At 46.2% G+C, this 18,538-nt stretch overlaps 1 protein-coding gene across 1 annotated transcript; it reads right to left on the bottom strand.

Moving 5' to 3' along the window:
* Positions 1-615: 615 nt before the first annotated feature.
* Gimap8 (GTPase, IMAP family member 8) lies at positions 616-18,143 on the bottom strand. The gene is made up of 5 exons (XM_028879596.2): positions 17,840-18,143; positions 13,203-13,860; positions 9,954-9,999; positions 5,285-5,908; positions 616-1,884 (listed from the first exon to the last, which is right to left on the bottom strand). The coding sequence occupies exons 1-5, from the start codon at positions 17,929-17,931 to the stop codon at positions 1,226-1,228; spliced, it is 2,079 nt and encodes a 692-aa protein (XP_028735429.1). The 5' UTR covers positions 17,932-18,143; the 3' UTR covers positions 616-1,225.
* Between the last annotated feature and the right edge of the window lie 395 nt (positions 18,144-18,538).

Raw genomic sequence — 18,538 nt, 5'->3', positions numbered from 1 at the left:
TGCCCTTCTGTGTTCCCTTCAAGGGCACATGATTGGCACCATGGCCCAAAGCCTTCCCGGCCTGTTCTACTCCCCGTCATCTGTTCTACACAAGCATCCCCTTGTAAACCTCCAACTTTCCTGTCTCTTTCCACGTGCTTGTTAGAGCAACTGACAGCGATACCACTGGTCCACTCAGAAATGGACCTCAAGAAATGCTGCAGGGTATGTTAGATCCTACAGTAAGAATATGCCACATTGCTTATCCCGTGCATCCCTGACCATGGCCAGCTCCAAGTGTCACCTGCTCGACCCGAAGTAGCTAGCAGGGATGTGTGACTTCCCTCGAGCAGAAAGGAATCTCAGGGAAGAGGCACAACTATCACCCAGACCTCAATCCTCCTGTTCCTGGTTCTCGGCCATTCCCATTCATTTTTTCCTTGGTTTGGTAAAATGTCTAGGGCAGACAATCCCAGAGCTGGCAAAGGCCTGTCATACAAGTGACTGTCACTCATTTAAAAGACCCCCAGGCACCAGAGAAAACTCACCTTGGCCAAAGTACATAAACATTTCAGTGGCCTCTTTATGAAATTAGGCTCTTTACCTAAACAAGAAAATGCCATCAGGAGGAAAGCATAAAGTCATAATCCAATTCATCTTTATTATCTGATTCAACTCAATGTATTTACACATACATTTTCTAGACATTACCATGTAAAGACATATGTAGCATTCAATTATAGTGGAATCACTTCTCAGCCTTTTGGCTAAGATAAAGTATATTATCAAAAAAATATCAATTTCCAGACTTCATTATCCTACCAATAGGTTAATCTTGAAGCTAACTAAACACACACACAGATATATATATATATATATTCTCAAGGTACATATGAAAGTAACCGATATTTAAAATGCCTGACCCTTACTATACCTTGCAGAAGTTTCATATTGTTCATCTCACATGCTGTCCACCTCAAGCAACTTCCAGCAGATCTTCGCAGCCATGCACAGAACACCATGAGTAAGTGTCCCACACCAGTGAGGCCGGGCACAAAGACAGAATGAAGTTGGAATGCTGATGCTCACATCCACTTTCTGCCATGCCCAACATGAGGTGCGTTTATCCCTCAAGCTTCAAAGTCGTGAACTTTCTTTGAGAGGAACCCCCCCTCCAGTCATGCCATCCCTCATCCCACCCACCTCTGTCTGATGGCATCCCTGTGTCCCCAGACCTTTTAATTGCTCACTTGAGCTCATCATTTTGAAAAAACCTAGAAATGTGTTGGCCTACTGTTTTAAACTGGTCCAAAACCACCCTTGAATGTGAATGCTCACCACAGTTCTGTCTGAGACTATTGGCCAATGTCAACAGCTCTTTCACCTGGGCCTCCCTGTCTTGACCCGTCTCTTTGTTATTAAAAGCACAAACTCGCTCCTTGCACTTTTTAAGTATTCTTTTAAGGGCTTTGTTCTTTGTGTTACTAGTGTAGTCACGAAGGTTCCCGTCCCCTAGGTCCTCCTTTCGTGTGAACAGCACAATCATAATTTTTTCCTTAAGAATGGCCTCCAGTTGCTCCGCTGCTGCCTCGTCTTCGTGGGTGAACCGACCCAACTGGACCACCAGGACGAAAACCTTCATTCCTTCTTCACAGAGAGACAAACAGTAGTTGACCTCCTCCTCCATCCTGGAAGGGTCCTTTTGAATCTCAGGCAACTGGCTGAATGATGGAGTGTCCACAACCACAATATCCTGCCAGTCCACCGTCCTCCTCCCACTCTGGCTTCTAGTGGTGACAGGCTGAGCTCCGAGTTGAGACAGAAAGGCAGGTCTCCCCAAGATCGTGTTCCCAGTTGCGCTCTTTCCGGTCCCACTCCTTCCTATGAGGATGATGTTTAAGAGTTCTGTTGCAGAGGAAATAGGGAAGGACTCATGACAGTGGAATGATGCAGAACTCATCTTTCCAAGGTATTCACAGCACTAGTTTCATCGTTAAGCTCAGCTGCCCTCACCCAGCAGGTCCACCCCACACATGAGACCGGTTTGCCCGGTTCATGTGTGGTCTATGAACTCAACAGAGGGACTTGGACAATGCTCTGCCCACTGCTCACCTATGAACATAGCATATCTCCTGTCTCTGAGTCTACCTGCTCCCTTCTCCGGGACCTCTTCTTAATCCCTGGTACCTATAAGAAACAGTGGCCTTATCTTTGCCTCTTATCTTTGCTGGGTCTAGTCCACACATTTCACTTCTATCTTCCGTTCCTATTGTGACTAATAGGTAGATCATTGAATCTACATTGAAGAAAAAGGGGAAGATATAAAAATGACAAAAGGTAGACTACTGAATGTATTATGAAAAGAAAAAAGAGAATATGGATATAATAAGATAAAAAGGGAGATTATGGAATCTACTTTTAAAAAGGAACTACTTGTTTTAAATAAGATAAGTAATGAAAAATTTTTGGTCTGAGTTTATCAGATGTTACTGGACTGGACATTGTTAATATATATAATGGAGTTTTTAATCTGAATCTGTCAAATGTTAATGGACTAGACATTGTTAATGTAATCTTGACTGTATATTGCATATACTTGTTGGAGATAGTTTTTCTTGTATTAGTTATAAGCTTTTTTTAATTTTAGACAAAAAGAGATGAAATGTGGTGATATTGTGTTCCCCAAAATATTGTGTACCCTGATAAATTTATCTGGGGTCAGAGAACAGACAGCCACTAGATACAAAGGCTAGAAAATGGTGGCACTCACACCTTTAATAATTTGCCAACTCCTAATAACCATAGCAAAATGTCTTTGCAGTGTTTGAAAATCTAGTCTATACAATTGGATCTTCAGGAAAAACAATCACATATTCTATCAATGATTACCAGTTGTGTTGGTTGTCTCATACTAAAATTCATTAAAAGTATGATGAACCTTACTATGTCTTTCAATGATGAGCCAAAGGAACTTCCTGGTTAAAATAAATGTCCAGCAACACTGTTCTTTAATGGTGTTGGTGATGGGAGAGAAGGTTCCTATAAGTAGTATTTGCAGGTGCAGAGATCTCGTTATGTTTACTCTTTCGGGTGCTCCTGGTGCCTTCGCACTTTACCGTCTCTTCTCAGTGGTCCTCCATCATGAACTCCTTGTCAAGTCACCATGTCTACCTCAAACCAAAGAGGGAGGAAAGCCCACCTTGGTCTTCCTTCCAGGAACAACTGCTGAGCTACTCATGCTGAACCCAGTCTCATAGCTCTGTATCCAATCCCTGCTTCTGTACTTAGAAAAGACTCAGTTGTCAAGTCTCTGAGATTTGATCCAACCTTTTTGCAGTTGGAAACCCTGATGCCATCCAAACCACTCTCGTCTCCTCCTAAGAGGCATGCCTAGTCGGTCCTTTTTCTTTTCTTTTTAATTTTTTTTTTTTTGGTTTTTTTTGAGACAAGGTTTCTCTAGTTTGGGTGCCTATCCTCGATCTTGCTCTGTAGACCAGGCTGGCCTCGAATTCATGGAGATCCACCTGACTCTGCCTCCCGAGTGCTGAATTAAAGCCGTGCGCTGCCGCCACCACCACCCGGCCCTATTTCTTCCCTTGAAGCTGCCAGTGTGCTGCTCTCTGCGGCGTCTTTCCTTTCTTCCCAGCCATCCAAACCCTACCTGTTCTCTAAAACCTGTTTCAAGTTTCTCCGCAAGTTCCCTCTTGGCCTTCCCATTCCCCTGTACTTATTTAGGTGGCTCCCGGAACCTGCCCCTCCAGGGGGAATATGAAGGGGCAATAAACAGGGACACCCATTTGTGGTACTGATCTTCCTGGGTAAGAACATCTGAGTCGGAAGAGAACAGACGAGTGGAAATGGGAAAGATCTCAGATGAGGTCAATAGAGCGGGCAGGACCGACAGGGTGGGCAGTCCTTTCTCAACAGGTAAGAGTTGGAATCACCTCATCTAGTGCCACATGCTACCCAGATGCCACAAAGCATTCAGGCTCCCTGTCCTTGTCATGCCTTAGCTCCTAACCCTCTTGCTCTATTTGCTACTTTTACATTCCTAGTGCATGTATATAAGGGTGTTGGTGTGTGTTTAGATGCACATGTGTGTGCAGGTGTACATATGCATTATGGTATGTGTGGAGAGGCCAGCGGACATCACAGCTGCCATTCCTCAACCACAGTCTACCTTGGTTTTGGAGACAGAGTCTCTCACTAGCCTGGAACTTGATTAGTAGGTAAGGACAGCTGGCCAGCAAATCTCAGAGATCCATCTGATCCAGTACCAGGAGTGCAGCCTTCACCACCGTGCCCGGCTTTTTTGACAAGGGTTCTGGGGATCAAACTCAGGTTTTCGTGCTTGTTAGGCAAGCGAGTCATCTCCCAAGCCCTATTTACACTTTCTTAGAGTCCCCATCTCCAGAGCAGTGAAGAATAAACAACCCAGAGAGAGTTTGGGGCTAAGAGAACAGAGAAGCAAGCCAGTGACCTGAGACTGTCATCACTGTGATGAGTGCTCAGTCCCAGCAGCAGCAGACTGGAGAGGTCTCCATGCTGGAGAGGTGGGATGGGGTCGGGGAGGAATTAAAAACCAGCTATGAGCGTGGACATAAGAAACTCATAACTTGCCAGGCAGCGGTGGCACACACCTTTAATCCCAGCACTCGGGAGGCAGAGCCAGGTGGATCTCTGTGAGTTCGAGGCCAGCCTGGGCTACCAAGTGAGTTCCAGGAAAGGCGCAAAGCTACACAGAGAAACCCTGTCTCGAAAAACCAAGAAAAAAAAAAAAGAAACTCATAACTTGCCAGGCAGCAGTGGCGCACACCTTTAATCCCAGCACTCGGGAGGCAGAGCCAGGTGGATCTCTGTGAGTTCGAGGCCAGCCTGATCTACAGAGCGAGATCCAGAACAGGCACCAAAACTACATAAAGAAACCCTGTCTTGAAAAAAAAAAAAACCCTCATAACTTTAGGATAATTTGAAGAAGAGACAAAAGTATGCACCTGCTAGTCGGTTTTGAGACAGGGTCTTATTTAAGCCAGACTGCCCTTGAACTCACCATTCAGCCCATGAGCTTGAACTTCTGGTTCTCCTGACTCTGCTTCCCAAGTGTTGGGACTACAGGCATAGACCACCATGGCTAGTTGATGACCTGCTAGGGATCAACTCTAGTGCATTCTGGGTAAGCACCGAGCTACACTCCCAGCCTGGACCTTTTCTCACCCTCTCCACTTCCTTCAGAAAGCAATAGCTCTAGGTCATGCCTCATATCCCAAGCTCCAGTTGCACAGCCATTTCCTCCGCTCAGCCGTACCTTTCTCTCGGAGGATGCAGGGTCTGTTGCTGTTGCGCTGCACCATGCTCTCCACCTGGCCCAGGAGTTCGTCCACCTGCTTCTGCTCCTCCTCCCCGGTTACCCGGTAGTTGAAAGCCGTGTATCTTTTTTCAAATGTCATGGTGAGACTGTGGAGATCACTATTTTTCTCTATAAATTCTTCTAGATCCTGACCCTCCAAATCTTCTTTTCTGGTAAAGAGAATAATTGTGAACTTGGTGAATTTTTCTCCAAAGATGCGTTTGACCTGGCTGAACATTTTGTCATCACTCTTTATCAAAGAGTGCAGTGGTGTCACCAGCAGGAGGGCATGGGGACCTGGAGAGATGTGCTTCTTGATATCAGCTGCATCAGGCCTCCATGATAAGATCTCTGGAGAATCAATGACCAGAACTTTCTTCCCATTCCAGACCCTGCTGTGGCATGAAAAGTCCTTGGTGACCCCCTGCTCACTGAGTTGAATCTTAAAGGGCCGCTTCCCCAGAATGCTGTTTCCTGCTGCACTTTTCCCAACACCACGCTTCCCCATGAGGAGGACCCTCAGTTCTGGCATCTCTACATCCTGATCAGGTCCTGTAATAGGAGGCTGTTTCTTCTCTGGACCTGTGAGACAAGAAAAATAAAAATAGATGCAGTGTCTCCTCCTGTGGTTGAATACAGACGTGATCTGTTCTAGAAGAGCCTCATTGAGCAGGACTCTAATCTCAGGCAGAACCAGCCACCCAGGTAGAAAGCATGGGAAGGAGGAACAAACGAGAAGGAATACAGGAAACCCAAGATCTTCCAGGAGAATTACTGTGCCAAACTGAGCTTCCACTGACCCTCATTCTTCTAAAGTAAGTATTATAGCATGAGGTCATGGACTAAGGCAAGGGCTGCGACAGTCTGATTATAAAATGCCCCTTAGTCTTAAACTCACACAATAAAATGCTCAGTTGTTGGCTCATTGTCTTTTAAACATCTATGAAATGCAGAGGCATGCGAAGTGGAAGAAGCCAGACACAAAACTGACATTCTGTATGACTCCATTATCTGAAGTTCAGAACAGAACAAATTAATCTATGTTTATAGGAGTCTGGGGCGTGGCTATCTATGGGAGGAGGCTGTGAGAACTGCTGTTATCCAGAGGAGAGTGTGGGGGCCCACAGAAACTATCTAGGGAGACCTTACTTAGGCTCAGAGAATCTGGGCTTGCCTTACCCAGCAGGGCTGCAGAATGAGACGGTTTGACCACGGGCATGGTTACCAGGTGTTCTGAAGGGTCTACACTTGGCTATACATTGTGCTTTGATTTTGCAAGAGGTCTTTTGCCTCTCCCCTTGGCATGGGGGGGGAAAAGCCCCTTTGAATAAACCAAAGGGCGACTGGGTATTGACCTAGGCCTTCCCAAAGCTATCCCATCTCTCTCTCTTTCTCCTTGTCGCTATCTTTCTACCTAACATTTCCTCATTCCTCTCTCCTCCACCCAAGAACCCTTTGACAGGTCAGAACTGGACTCCAACAGACTCCCATAGGAGAAGATACTATTTTTGTACTAACTTTCTAATTAACACACAAAATAAATGCTTGACCATTGTATTTATTGTTGCATTATTTACAATATAATAATTAGCCTAGAAACCATCAACAGTTAAATGAAGAAAACATCATATGGGGTCTAGGGAGACAGCCCAGTTGCCAAACAACTTGCCTTGTAATAATGAGGATTCTAGTTCAATGTCTAGAACCCATGAAAAAATTAAAAATCCCAGCATGGTGGTGCACGCTTGGAATCCCAGCACTGTGGGGGCAGAGATAGGTAGATCCCTAGAGCACTTCGGCGGGGTAGTCTTGTTGATAGGGTGAATGCCAGGCCAGGACTAGATCTTGTCTCAATAAAAAAGTGCATGGTGTCTAATGTGATGCACAATGTTGTCCTCTGGCTTGCATATTTACACAATACACAGACATGTTCACACACTTACCTGCACATATGCATGTACACATATACAAATGATAACATTCACTCACAAATGTGACATATATGTATATATGTGTATATTTTATCAATTTAATATAATTTATCTATTTAATCTGTAAACTTCAGTTTTCTTTGTAGCTGAATAATATTCTATTATGTATATGTACCACATTTTAATTATCTTAATCTAATATGTATATGTGTGTGTATATATATGTATATATAATATATTTGGCTATAAAGAAGAATAAAATTATGTCTGGATAGAACTAGAAAACAAAATAATGAGTTCTTGCTATGTCCCTTTGGACAAATTGTTCCCTTCTGGCTCTCAGGGCACACAAGGGTAGAATGCCTCAGGCTGTCGAAAGGGTGAGAGAAGATTCCACCTAGGCAGTCTCTGCTAACTTGACAGGCATAGAGCAGCTACGGAGGCTTCATGGTGGAGGAAAACTTGAGTCAGACTTTGCATCTTACTCCCACACACTTCCTCCTTGTCCTCACACTCTGCACATAGGACAGAGCTCCTCACCTAGTGTCCACACATGCTGCTTATTCGGGTTTCCATACAAACAGGACTGCTTCTCAAGAGCTCCCCAGACTGCTCCCACAATCACACAAGCCAAGCGCCATGCATTTGCCTTTACTTAGAGGATTGTAATCCTAGTCAGAATGGCTATCAAGAATACAAATGACATCAAACACTGGTGTAGATATGGGGGAAAAGGAATGAACCCTTATATACAGTTTGGGGGTAAAAGGTGGTATAGACACCTTGGAATTCAATCTGGAAATTCCAGAAAGAAAGAAAGAAAGAAAGAAAGAAAGAAAGAAAGAAAGAAAGAAAGAAAGAAAGAAAGAAAGAAGGAAGGAAGGAAGGAAGGAAGGAAGGAAGGAAGGAAGGAAGGAAAGAAAGAAATGAAGCTACCCTCTGCCCCATCTAGTCCACTCCTGACATAAACCCAGTAGACTTTATACCACACTGCAGAGATCTCTGCTCATCTGTGATTATTGATGCTCCATTCACAATAGCTAAGAAATGGGCGAAGCTCAGCTACCGCTCAGCTATTGAACTGACATTGAAAATGTGGTACACATACACAATGGAATGTTATTCAGCTACAAAGAAACCTGAAGTTTACAGAATAGATAAAAATAATTAAACTGAGTGGTGTAACCCAGGGCCGGACAGACGCCTCGTGTTCTCTTTTGAGAACTTCGTAGTCCTGCTTGTTTGATGGGGAGTTCCTGTGGAAACAGGAACTGAGGAGGGGTTTGAGGGCAGGTTTCCTTGTGGAGGCAGGGGTGGTAGAACATAGGTAGACGGGAAGTAGATAAGAGTAGAGGACTTTAAGAGGGAAGGGGTGTGCATACTGGGGCGGGGCATGGGGGTAGAAGGAGGATCAACCAACAACAAAGTGTCTATGAAAAACCCTTACAGAAAAAAACCCACTGTCTTGTAAACTTCCTCCCCAATGTTTCCTTTCCAATGAGGGCTCCTTCACTACAGAGAGCCCATATAGTGCAGTGAATAGAAACAGGTGCTGGGAAAGAAGACAGCGGCCTGCTATCAGTCCCAGGGCAGTGCCAGCTCTCCAAGACCATGATCACATGCAACATGTCAACGGTTCCAAAATATCCCTCTATTGACGGCAAGGACAGCTGTGGCCTCTCTCTGGCCTCACCATCCTGAGGATTAAAAAAAAAATCCTAAAGTTTCTAAAGTTTCTAGCTGCACCCATTGCTTACTAGCACCCGGTCCAAAGCATGCCTGACGTCCTCAGAACCACCGAGTGCAAGCCACTGAAAATTCTCTCCTGCCCCTGGGATGTGGCATCTTCACTGTGTCAGATCAGTCACCATCACATACATGTTCCTGAGGGTTTGTACTAATGGGCATTCGCTGAATTTTTAATCCCAAGGCCTGTAAAATCAGTACATTGATAAGACACCTTCACTCCATGGTTCTTATGAAAAAGAATGCCTTCCATGGCCACTAGTATGCCTGCCAAGATATTATAAACTGTACATATGCTATACATATAATTTTATAGACTTTGAGGACTGAAGTACATGTATATTATTTCCTAGCCCACAATGTTAGCTTCAATTATTATTATTACTAAACTTCATAACTGGCTTTTTTTTTTTTTTGCAGTACTTCATGAGGAAAGGATGTTGTCTGTGAGATTCACTGTGAGATTTTTCAGTTCTTACATAGGGCTGACCCAGAAATCAGCCAAAAATGCATCTGTGACTTCATAAGCCTTGTGTGCCCTCACTATAGACATTCTATTTACTGTTGTGTACTGACCTGTGTTGCTGCATAGGACACACAACTAACGGGAGTCCGTACAAAGATGCTAGAAGCTAGTGTCATCCATGGGGAGTGTTTCCTGGTCTCCAGTCAGGAATGCTAGACCCATGATCAGGAAGAAGAAACAGAGTTGGGGGGAAGCAAGGCTGGCTCCATCCACACAACAACGGGGGAGGCTGGGGACACCACAATGTCCAGCACCTGGACTGCTGCTGTGCTGAGTCACACACGTCCTCAGGTATGGACACCCATGTATACTGGGTCTCTGTGTACCTTTTGTTTCTGATTCATTAGTTTTCCACTTTCGTTTGGCTGGGCAGTGCATTCAAAGAATGTAGACATGAGTCTAAATGTTTAAGTGATCTACTTACCACACAGATGGTCTCCTCCTTCATATGGAGCTCTACTCCCACAAACCTAGAGAATAAAGGGGAAATGACACACACATGGACAAAAGGATCATTTTCTGCACCATAGCAAACGGAGATACAATTGGAGACAGAATATCTGCTGATTAGGAAGTGGTCACAGTAAGGTCACGGTCCTGGATTTCCTCTGTGCACCTGTCCAGCTTTCAAACTCACTGATGCTGTTGAGCAGGTTCCCAGAGATGGAGGCATTTCCAGTACCCTTGCTGCTCCCCAGGATGGTGATAGAGCCTCTGACATGAAGCTAAACTGATAATATTTCACCAGGTGTGGAAAATCAAACACATTAATTAACATGAAAACAATCCTTTCGGTCTTGGGCTATTCTTAGAAACTTCCTGAGTTCCATTCTAACCTTATCTCTTAAAGCTCGTGTCAACCAGAAGAGCCTGCCTCTGCTTCCTTACCTGTTCTCACCGACATCTTTAATGCATTTGATATTCTCTCTCTCCCTCCCTCTTTCCCTCCCTATCTCTCATCTATCTCTTTCTCATTGCTTTATTGTAAATATGCTATGCATGATCTAAAAATTAATAATCTTCCAACCCCTAGGAAAAGTGACAGCCGTCAGCGCTTACATACCCATCTGTATTTCTCTGTCTTTACACAAACATGCACAAGTATCCATATACATAGGAGAGACTCACAGAGCTTCCTGTTTGGCACTCTGCTTGGAATCATAAATGTCACACCTGCACAAGTTAATAAAGAGGGAGCCACCTGACACCCTTCAGTTGGTCCAACCTACCCTATACTATGAACACACATAAATGATGTAGCCATCCTCTCAGTGGCGGGTCTTTGGTTTTGCTATTTCAAAGGATGCTGGGGTAAGAATCTTTATACATTCTTCCCTTTGGATTGCTGAAATCCCTAATATTTTAAAAGATCTATTTACCATTTTATTTTACATGAGTAAGTGTTTTGCCTACATGTATGTATGCAAACCACATGTGTACCATGACTGGAAGTCAGAAGAGGTGGTAGGTCTGGAACTGGAGTTACAGATGGTTGTAAGCACCTGTGTGGATGTTAGGAACTGAACTCAGGTTCTCTGCAAGAGCAGCAAATGCTCTTAACCACTGAGCCATCTCTCCAGCCTCCTGAAATCCTTAATATTCATAATTCCTCTAATCCTCATACATCTCAATAATAACAGCTAATAAATACCGAACATCTATTTATTAACAACCTTTTAAGCATCTCATTTATCTCCACAGCAAATCCCAGGGGCATTTTATGTATGACATCTGTTTTATGACAGATTAACAGGTGTTTTCTATCCTCATGGGCTTTGTAGGGATGTAGCTATTGTAAATGTATCTACAGGAACCCCTTGAGCTGGTAGTGACTGATGTAAGGGGCATTATGAGGGCAGAGAAGCTGAGGATCCAAGCAGGGATGAGAGAGTCAGGAGGCCAAGGGGACAGAGGAAGTGAGCTGACACTGAGTGGGTGCAGCCACGGAGCAGAGCTGGTGCAGGGTGAGGGGCAAAGGCAGTGCCAGGGCAGAGGGCAATACAGGTGCACAGTGCCAGAGTGGACATGAGCATAACTGGAGGACGGAGGGAAAGCAGTGAGACCAGCCACAGGAAGCAGGACACAGGGCAAGCCACCAAGGTGAGTCAGGAACTATGATTCATCTTAAGATCAGTGAGAAGCTGCTGAGCATTTAAAGCAAGATTTTCTTGTGGGAAGCTCATCTGAGTCCCTTCTCTGCTGGCATCCCTGTACCACGTTTCACTCAGGGAACAGACAGACCATCCTAACACAAGGCGCACGGCAGGGTAGGAGACAAGATGCCATGAGCCCGCTTCCTCATCTGTAGAACACCTTTACGTGGAGTTCACACAAGTGCTTGGTGATGTGTAAGTCTGGCATTTAGTAGGTGCTCAGTGAATGCTGATTTCTCTCTTGCTCCCATCCTGCTAAGACTCATTAGTCATTAGTTGGGTGGCATCTCTCTGAGCAGATCGTTCCAGGGCTCACCTGCTGCTTAACCCTTGCCTGCAGAATCTTCTGTAACTGATATTCACCTGCTCACCCCATTGGTGAGGACCTGGAGTCTATGCATAAATTACTCAGTTGGGTATCAGCGCCAGAGCTTCACAGGAAGTCTTCATTTCTGTAAGCTCCTCGGTTGCAAATCCACTTTCCCCTCCGTGTTAAAGACTTAATTTTGATTAACAGCTGGCGATTGTATGTAACATGGAGTGGAAGATAAGGCCCCTCAGTGAATGAAGTGAAAATTGTTGCTAGGTTAAAATGGTACAGAGAAGGAAGACTGCAGCCCTGGACCAGACAATGGTGCCAGAAGTTGTGAATTCCAGAAGCGCTAATGTCACGAGACCTTTGGTGACTCCTTGGACATCAGAGAGCAATCGTTTCAGAGCTAAGACTCTGTGGGGAGCAACATAACCATTGGCTGAGTGGAGAAGAAGGAGATTTAAGGGGTGGTGACAAGTTTGAGCAGGTCAAGGATGAGTTAGTGTGAAAGTCCTACAGAGTTGGACCCGGCAGAACCAAGCTGTGCTAAGACTCCTGCTTTGGGAACCGAGGACAATAGATGGTCCTCCAGGACATAAAAGTGAGGGGTCTCCTGGGCTGAATGTGAGGAAATAGAGAAGTGACTAATGAGATCTGAGAACACAGACCTCAGGAGCCAGAAACTGGAAGAAGACTCAGATGTCTTTGGAACAGCCAGAAAGAGAAGTGGGGAAAAACAAGACTAGGTGTTTTGTTGTTTGGTTTTTGAGAAGTCAGAAGAAAGACTATGCAGAGTCCAGTGTGTTCAATAACATGGGGGGCCACATGACACAAGGATTTTGTTTCCCACTAACCTTCCAGTTAGGTCCAAAGTCCCTAGGCTGACACTCCAGCAGTTTGATGTCTCCACCTATTACTCTAGAGCAGCTCTCAACCTTCCTGGTGCTGCGACCCTTTAATACAGCTCCTCATGGTGTGGTGACCCCGACCATAAAATTATTTTCATCACTACTTCGTAACTGTAATTTGGCTACTGTGATGGGTTGTAATGTGACCCCTGTGAAAGGGCCATTCAACCCACAAACATGACCCACAGGTTGAGAAACGCTGGCCTAGAGCATATAAACACATCTCCCTAAACAAAGCATGTCTGTAAAACACAAGATAGTCCACTAACTTAGGACTATGTTCCTCCCACCAGGCCTACCTGGACTCCATTGTCTTCCACATTCAAGGGCACAAGATGCCCCGGGCTCTCCACCATCAACTGCTTAACCATATCGAGGAGCCGGAACACCTGCTGTTCCCGCTGCTCCTTGTCTGCCTTGTTGTTGAAAGCACAGTATCGACCTCCAGTGTTTTCAAGCAACGCCTTAAGAGAGCTCTTGCTTATGATGTAGTCCTTCAGCGAGTCTTCACCCAGCTCATCTTCCCGAGTGAAGACCACGATCATGTGACGGTAGGCGTTAGGGCCAAACAAACCCTCGATGCCCTCAATGGTGTCCCTGTCCTCCTCTGTATAGTGGCCAATGGGAGTGACCAGGAGCAGCACTTGGCGTCCATCAGCCGTCAGCAGCTCCAGGCACTGCTTCAGGTTTTGCTTCCTGACCTCCTCACAGGCCAGGGAGGAGAAAAGATCCGGGGTGTCGATGACAATGACCCGCTGCTCCCCTTTCAGGGACACACTCTCACTCTGGCACCGGGTGGTGACCATGTGATCACTGAACTTGGACTCGAACACGGCCTTACCCAGAATGGTGTTTGCTGTGGCGCTTTTGCCTGCGCCGTGTTTCCCTAACATCAGGAGCCGCAGTGTGGATGTTCCCTGGCTCCGCTTGAAATTATCCTCCTGGTCCCGGCTGGTGCTGTTGAGACAAGAGCAGCACATCAGTGCTCCCCTCGGCAAATGGAGAGGGACAGCAGAAAAACTGTCCTCCTGTTCCCTGTGAATTTAAACTACTAGGGTAGGAGGCAGCTCAGTAAGGTCGCTTCGCTAGTGTGAGGCCTCGGCGCTCAATGGAAGCACGTGCTTGTAATCACGTGATTAAGAGATGCAGAGATCCTGAGCTCGCTCACCGGGTAGCCTAGCCTAGGGTTGGGATTGAACCAAGGGCTTCATGCCTCCTAGGCAAGCACTCTACAAACTAAGCCTCATCTCTGGCCCATGTGGCCCTCATTATAAAGTGTGATATTTATTCTAGAGGACTCAGTGTACTCTGAAAACGTTAAGGAGGAACACAAAATCCCCATGAGCGCTTCTCAGAGGTGGCCATTGCTAAATGTGTGCTTCCTTCATGTAATTCCACCATGACTTGTCTCCACGGAGGAGTTCTTATTCACTAACAATAACATGTTTCTCAAATGTATCTCGAAAATGAAGAAAAACGTGAACAAAAAAGTTTAAAGGCAATCAGTGAAGAATCACCTAAGTTTGCAGTGTTTTTACTGCATATATATTGGCACCTGCAGCTTCACCACACCCACAGATACATACATGCTCCTCGGGAGTCAATTCCTCTCTGATGACCATGAGCCCCCTTCAGTCTGAGGCTAAGTTTTCCCTGAGAGTGACTCCAGATATCAACGCTAAAGAAGCAATGGTCAGGGAGCTGGAGAGATGGCTCAGCGGTTAAGAGCACTGGCTGCTCCTCCAGAGGACCCAGGTTCAATTCCCAGGACCCACATGACAGCTCACACCCATCTGTGACTCCAGTTCCAGAGGATCTGACATCTTCACACCAAAAAAAAAAAAAACTTAAAAAATAACTTACTTTCTTAAAAAAAGAAGTGATGGTCAAATATCTCACTAGAATATCAGCCGCCTCAGAGACTCAGATGTGAGGTAAGTGTACATCTCTGCTGCGGCTGCAGGGTCTGACTAACTCCCCATGAGAGCCCTAGGCTAATCTCAGAGAAGCTGTTGATAGGGCTACTGGAGTCTCCGAGGCAAAACCCAGAGTGTGGCCTGGAGGCAGCATATGAGTAAAGACTGTTCTAGAACCTTTAGGTTTAATGTTGTCTGTCCTGTTGGTTTTAGACTACCTGAGTCTATTATCTACTCTGACCTACATCTCTCTTTTGAGATAGGAAAACTCTCGTTGGGCCACCTCACTGATGTACATTGGAAGCATTTATTTTGATTTCCCAGGTTCACATGAGGGGAATTTGCCTCAGGATAAACCCTGCCTGGAGTTTCATCCTTATCTGCCTTCAGTAAGACTGGTGGACTTTGAATTTTTGAGTTAAAGCTGGGCCAGCATGTTAAGACTTGGGGAGTTATTGGAATGAAATGAGTATACTCTGTATGTGACTCAAACACAAACTGGAGGTCTGGGGGTAGAGTTTTAGGATTTGGATGCATCCGCCAAAGTGGGACACTTCATCCAACATTCAGCAGTGTTGGGAGATGAACCTAGGAAGAGAAGATAGGACATGAGAGCTCTGTACTCACAAGCAGATCAATGCCATTTTGGGAGTGTGTTAGGATATGAGGAGAGTGAATCATTATAAAAGTGTGTTAGTAGGGTGAGAGAGATAGCTCAGTGGTTGAGAGCACTTGCTGCTCTTGCAGAGGACCTGGGTTCAGTTCCCAGCACCCATTTGGTGGCTCACAACCATCTGCAACTCAGTTCTAGAGGATCTGATTCCCTCTTTTGGCCTCTGTAGGCACTGCATTATGAGGTGCACGAACATGCACTCAGGCAGAGCACCCCTACACATTTTTTCAAAAGTAAATAAATCATTGTAAGTGAATTTGCACCCCTTCTGCTGCCTTGTATGCACGCCCCTGTACCTGGAGAATCTCTCTCCAGCTTCCACCAAGTCCCGCCAGTCCCGGAGCCCACTTATAAAATAAACACACAGACTCTTATATTATTTAAACTGCTCAGCCATTAGCTCAGGCCTATCATTGTCTAGCTCTTACTCTTATACTCAGCCCATTTCTGTTAATCTATATGTTGCCACATGTTCCGTGGCTTTACCTGTTGCCTCTATCTGATGCTCCCTGAATGGCAGCTGGTGTCTCCTCTCCTTTGCCTTCCTCTCCTCTTGTCTCTCCTCTCTGCTAGTCTTGCCTATACTTCCTGTCTGGCTACTGGCCAATCAGTGTTTTATTTATACAGAGCGATATCCACAGCACTCCCCCTACCCTTCTCTTTTTCATCATAGTATAACATAATATGAAGGCCTTTGCCAGGCATGGACCCCCTGATCTTGGATTTCCCAGCCTCAGATAACTGATGATACTAGTAAATAATGCACCAAGACTCCAACAGGCCATCAGGTAGATGGACAACCAGCACTCCATCCTTGAGGAGGTGTAATCTATGTGATCAGAAGGACGGTCTGGTTTCATGAAGCAGTAGCCCCAATACCCCTAATACAACTACCCCGCCTTCTCTCTCAAGGCCAGAATCTGTGACCTCATGCAGCATCCCCTACAATCAGTGGATAGAGCAAAGGGAGACTTGGGCTTTGACAGATGATTCTGTACAACATGTCGGCACCAGCAGCAGAGGACAGCTCCAGCACTGTGTCCCAGGCTTGGCATCTCTTGAGGACAGTGTTGGAAGGCTATTCCCTCCATGTGCAGAACTTTGAGCAGTGCACCTTATTCATTTCACTAGAAGAAGAAATGGTCAGATGTGCAACTATTACCAACATGTGGGCTCCAGCCACCAGTGTGGCTGGGTGCTGTGGATTTGGAAACAGCATGGCTGGGAAATCAGTGCTAAGCTGGTCTGGAAGAAGTGTCTGGAAGGCTCCGAAGGGAAGGAAGGAAACCAGGAGAACTTCTGACCTCAACAAAGGAAGATCTTGGCCATCAAGTTGATAGGATGACCCACTCTGTTGGTGCCGGTCAGCCTCTTCCCCCAGTCACCCAATCATCAGCCAATGGGCTCAGCACAAAGTGGCACAGTTTTATACATGGGCCTGGTAATGTGGAAGCACACAGTGCCGTATCTCTCCATAGCCATGATTCATGGTTCAGGAACCCACAGGTCAAGTGAGAACAGCACCACTCAGCGTCAGCAAAACATTTGCTCCAGTCCCCAAAACCTCCCACTCTGGTGGCACAGAGGTCTTGGTTACAGAGAGCAGAGTGTTTCCACCAGGACACAACCATCACCCTGTACTGGCAGTTAAGATTGTACCTAAGTCCTCTCAGTCTTCCCAGGATGCAGCCCGAGGGAACCATGAGCTCAGCCATTGGGAGGAGCTTCTGGGATACAGGGATTCATCCCACATCAAAGGGCAAGTGGTCACAGGGAAAGGAGGTCAGAGAGGCCCCCAGAGCCCAGCAGGAGAAGAAATGTAGTCCTAACCAGCGGCTTAGTCAACGTGAGAAAGGGTTAGCAGGTGAGGGCCAGTTGGGATTAAACTGGACTTCCTTCTACACACGTCTAACCGGATCTTCTGTGCAAGGACTAGGAAGTGTTAGAAGAGAAAGTATTTAGAACACAGATTCTGCATTTGCTTCTCCAGGAGACCCACTGTCCCCGACCTACTGTCCCAGTAGCGTGTGCTGACCTCCTCCTGGGGGACCAACTCCTGAGACGCCCCCTGACAGCCTCCTGAACCTCCCAGTCTGCCCTCTTCTTCCCCCTTGGGTATGAACCCCTCCCTGACAGACCTCTGGCAGGAAGTTGCCCCACATACTTTCTTAGGAAGTATACGCTACACCCCGTCTGGATTTGGTTGGGAAAAAATGTCCCAGTGCTCTTGAAATTAAACCTGACACAGGGTAGGCTGCCTTCATGGGCCAAACATTCCCCCAAAAGTTTAATACACACACACACACACACACACACACACACACACACACACACACACGAAACATACCTTTGTCCTTCCCCATATCCTATCGATGTCTCACAGCTTCTGCGCTCCACCTGGCTTCCTCCAGCTGCTCCTCTGTGGGATGAAGTGGCCATCTCTAGCCTCAGGCCAGTGGACGTAAATCCTAAAGAGGGCCAGAAGCCACACAAGGAGGTCACTAGGACCCCAGTCTCCCTGGTAGGAGGATTTCAGGATTTTTCTGGGAAGAAAGAAGTTTCTAGAAGCATGTATTACAGCAGGAGAGTCTAAGAGGGAGCCCAGAACACCCTTCACAGGATGAACACGGAAGCTTAGGGAGGGGCCATATGAGCACACAGGCACAGCTTTTCTGGAGATGCCCTCGGGGGGCCACCGTGTGGCAGAAGGCTGTGGGAGCTGCAGACAGAAGATGTAACAGAAAGGCCAGCTTGGGTCTTGTCATGGTGAACTTCTGATGTGAACGTGACCCAAATCTAGAGTCATCTGGGAGGAAGAAACCTCAACTAAATGATTGCTCCTACCAGACTGGCCCGTGGCCATGTCTGAGGGGCAGTTTCTTAATTGCTAATTGATACCAGAGGGCCTAGTTCACGGTGGCTTGTGCCATCCCTAGGGAGGCGGGCCTGGGCTTTGTAAAAAAGGTACCCCAGCAAGCCAAAGGAAGCAGAAAGCAGCCTTCCTTCATGGTCTCTACGTTAGTTCCTGCTTCCAGGTTCCTGCCTT

Source organism: Peromyscus leucopus, chromosome 3 (assembly GCF_004664715.2).
Source record: "Peromyscus leucopus breed LL Stock chromosome 3, UCI_PerLeu_2.1, whole genome shotgun sequence".
Classification (NCBI taxonomy): Eukaryota; Metazoa; Chordata; class Mammalia; order Rodentia; family Cricetidae; genus Peromyscus; species Peromyscus leucopus.
Note: the sequence above shows the minus strand (reverse complement) of the source record. Positions and strands in the feature narration are given on the sequence as shown.

What these genes read in the sequence shown, in the direction of transcription:
- Gimap8 (XM_028879596.2), bottom strand. Translation starts at nt 17,931, where the DNA reads ATGGCCACTTCATCCCACAGAGGAGCAGCTGGAGGAAGCCAGGTGGAG. An exon ending in TGGAAGACAATGGAGTCCAG is followed by an intron (nt 10,000 to 13,202) that starts GTAGGCCTGGTG and finishes TTTATTCTCTAG; the next exon opens with GTTTGTGGGAGTAGAGCTCC. An exon ending in CTGCATCCTCCGAGAGAAAG is followed by an intron (nt 1,885 to 5,284) that starts GTACGGCTGAGC and finishes CCTCTGCAACAG; the next exon opens with AACTCTTAAACATCATCCTC.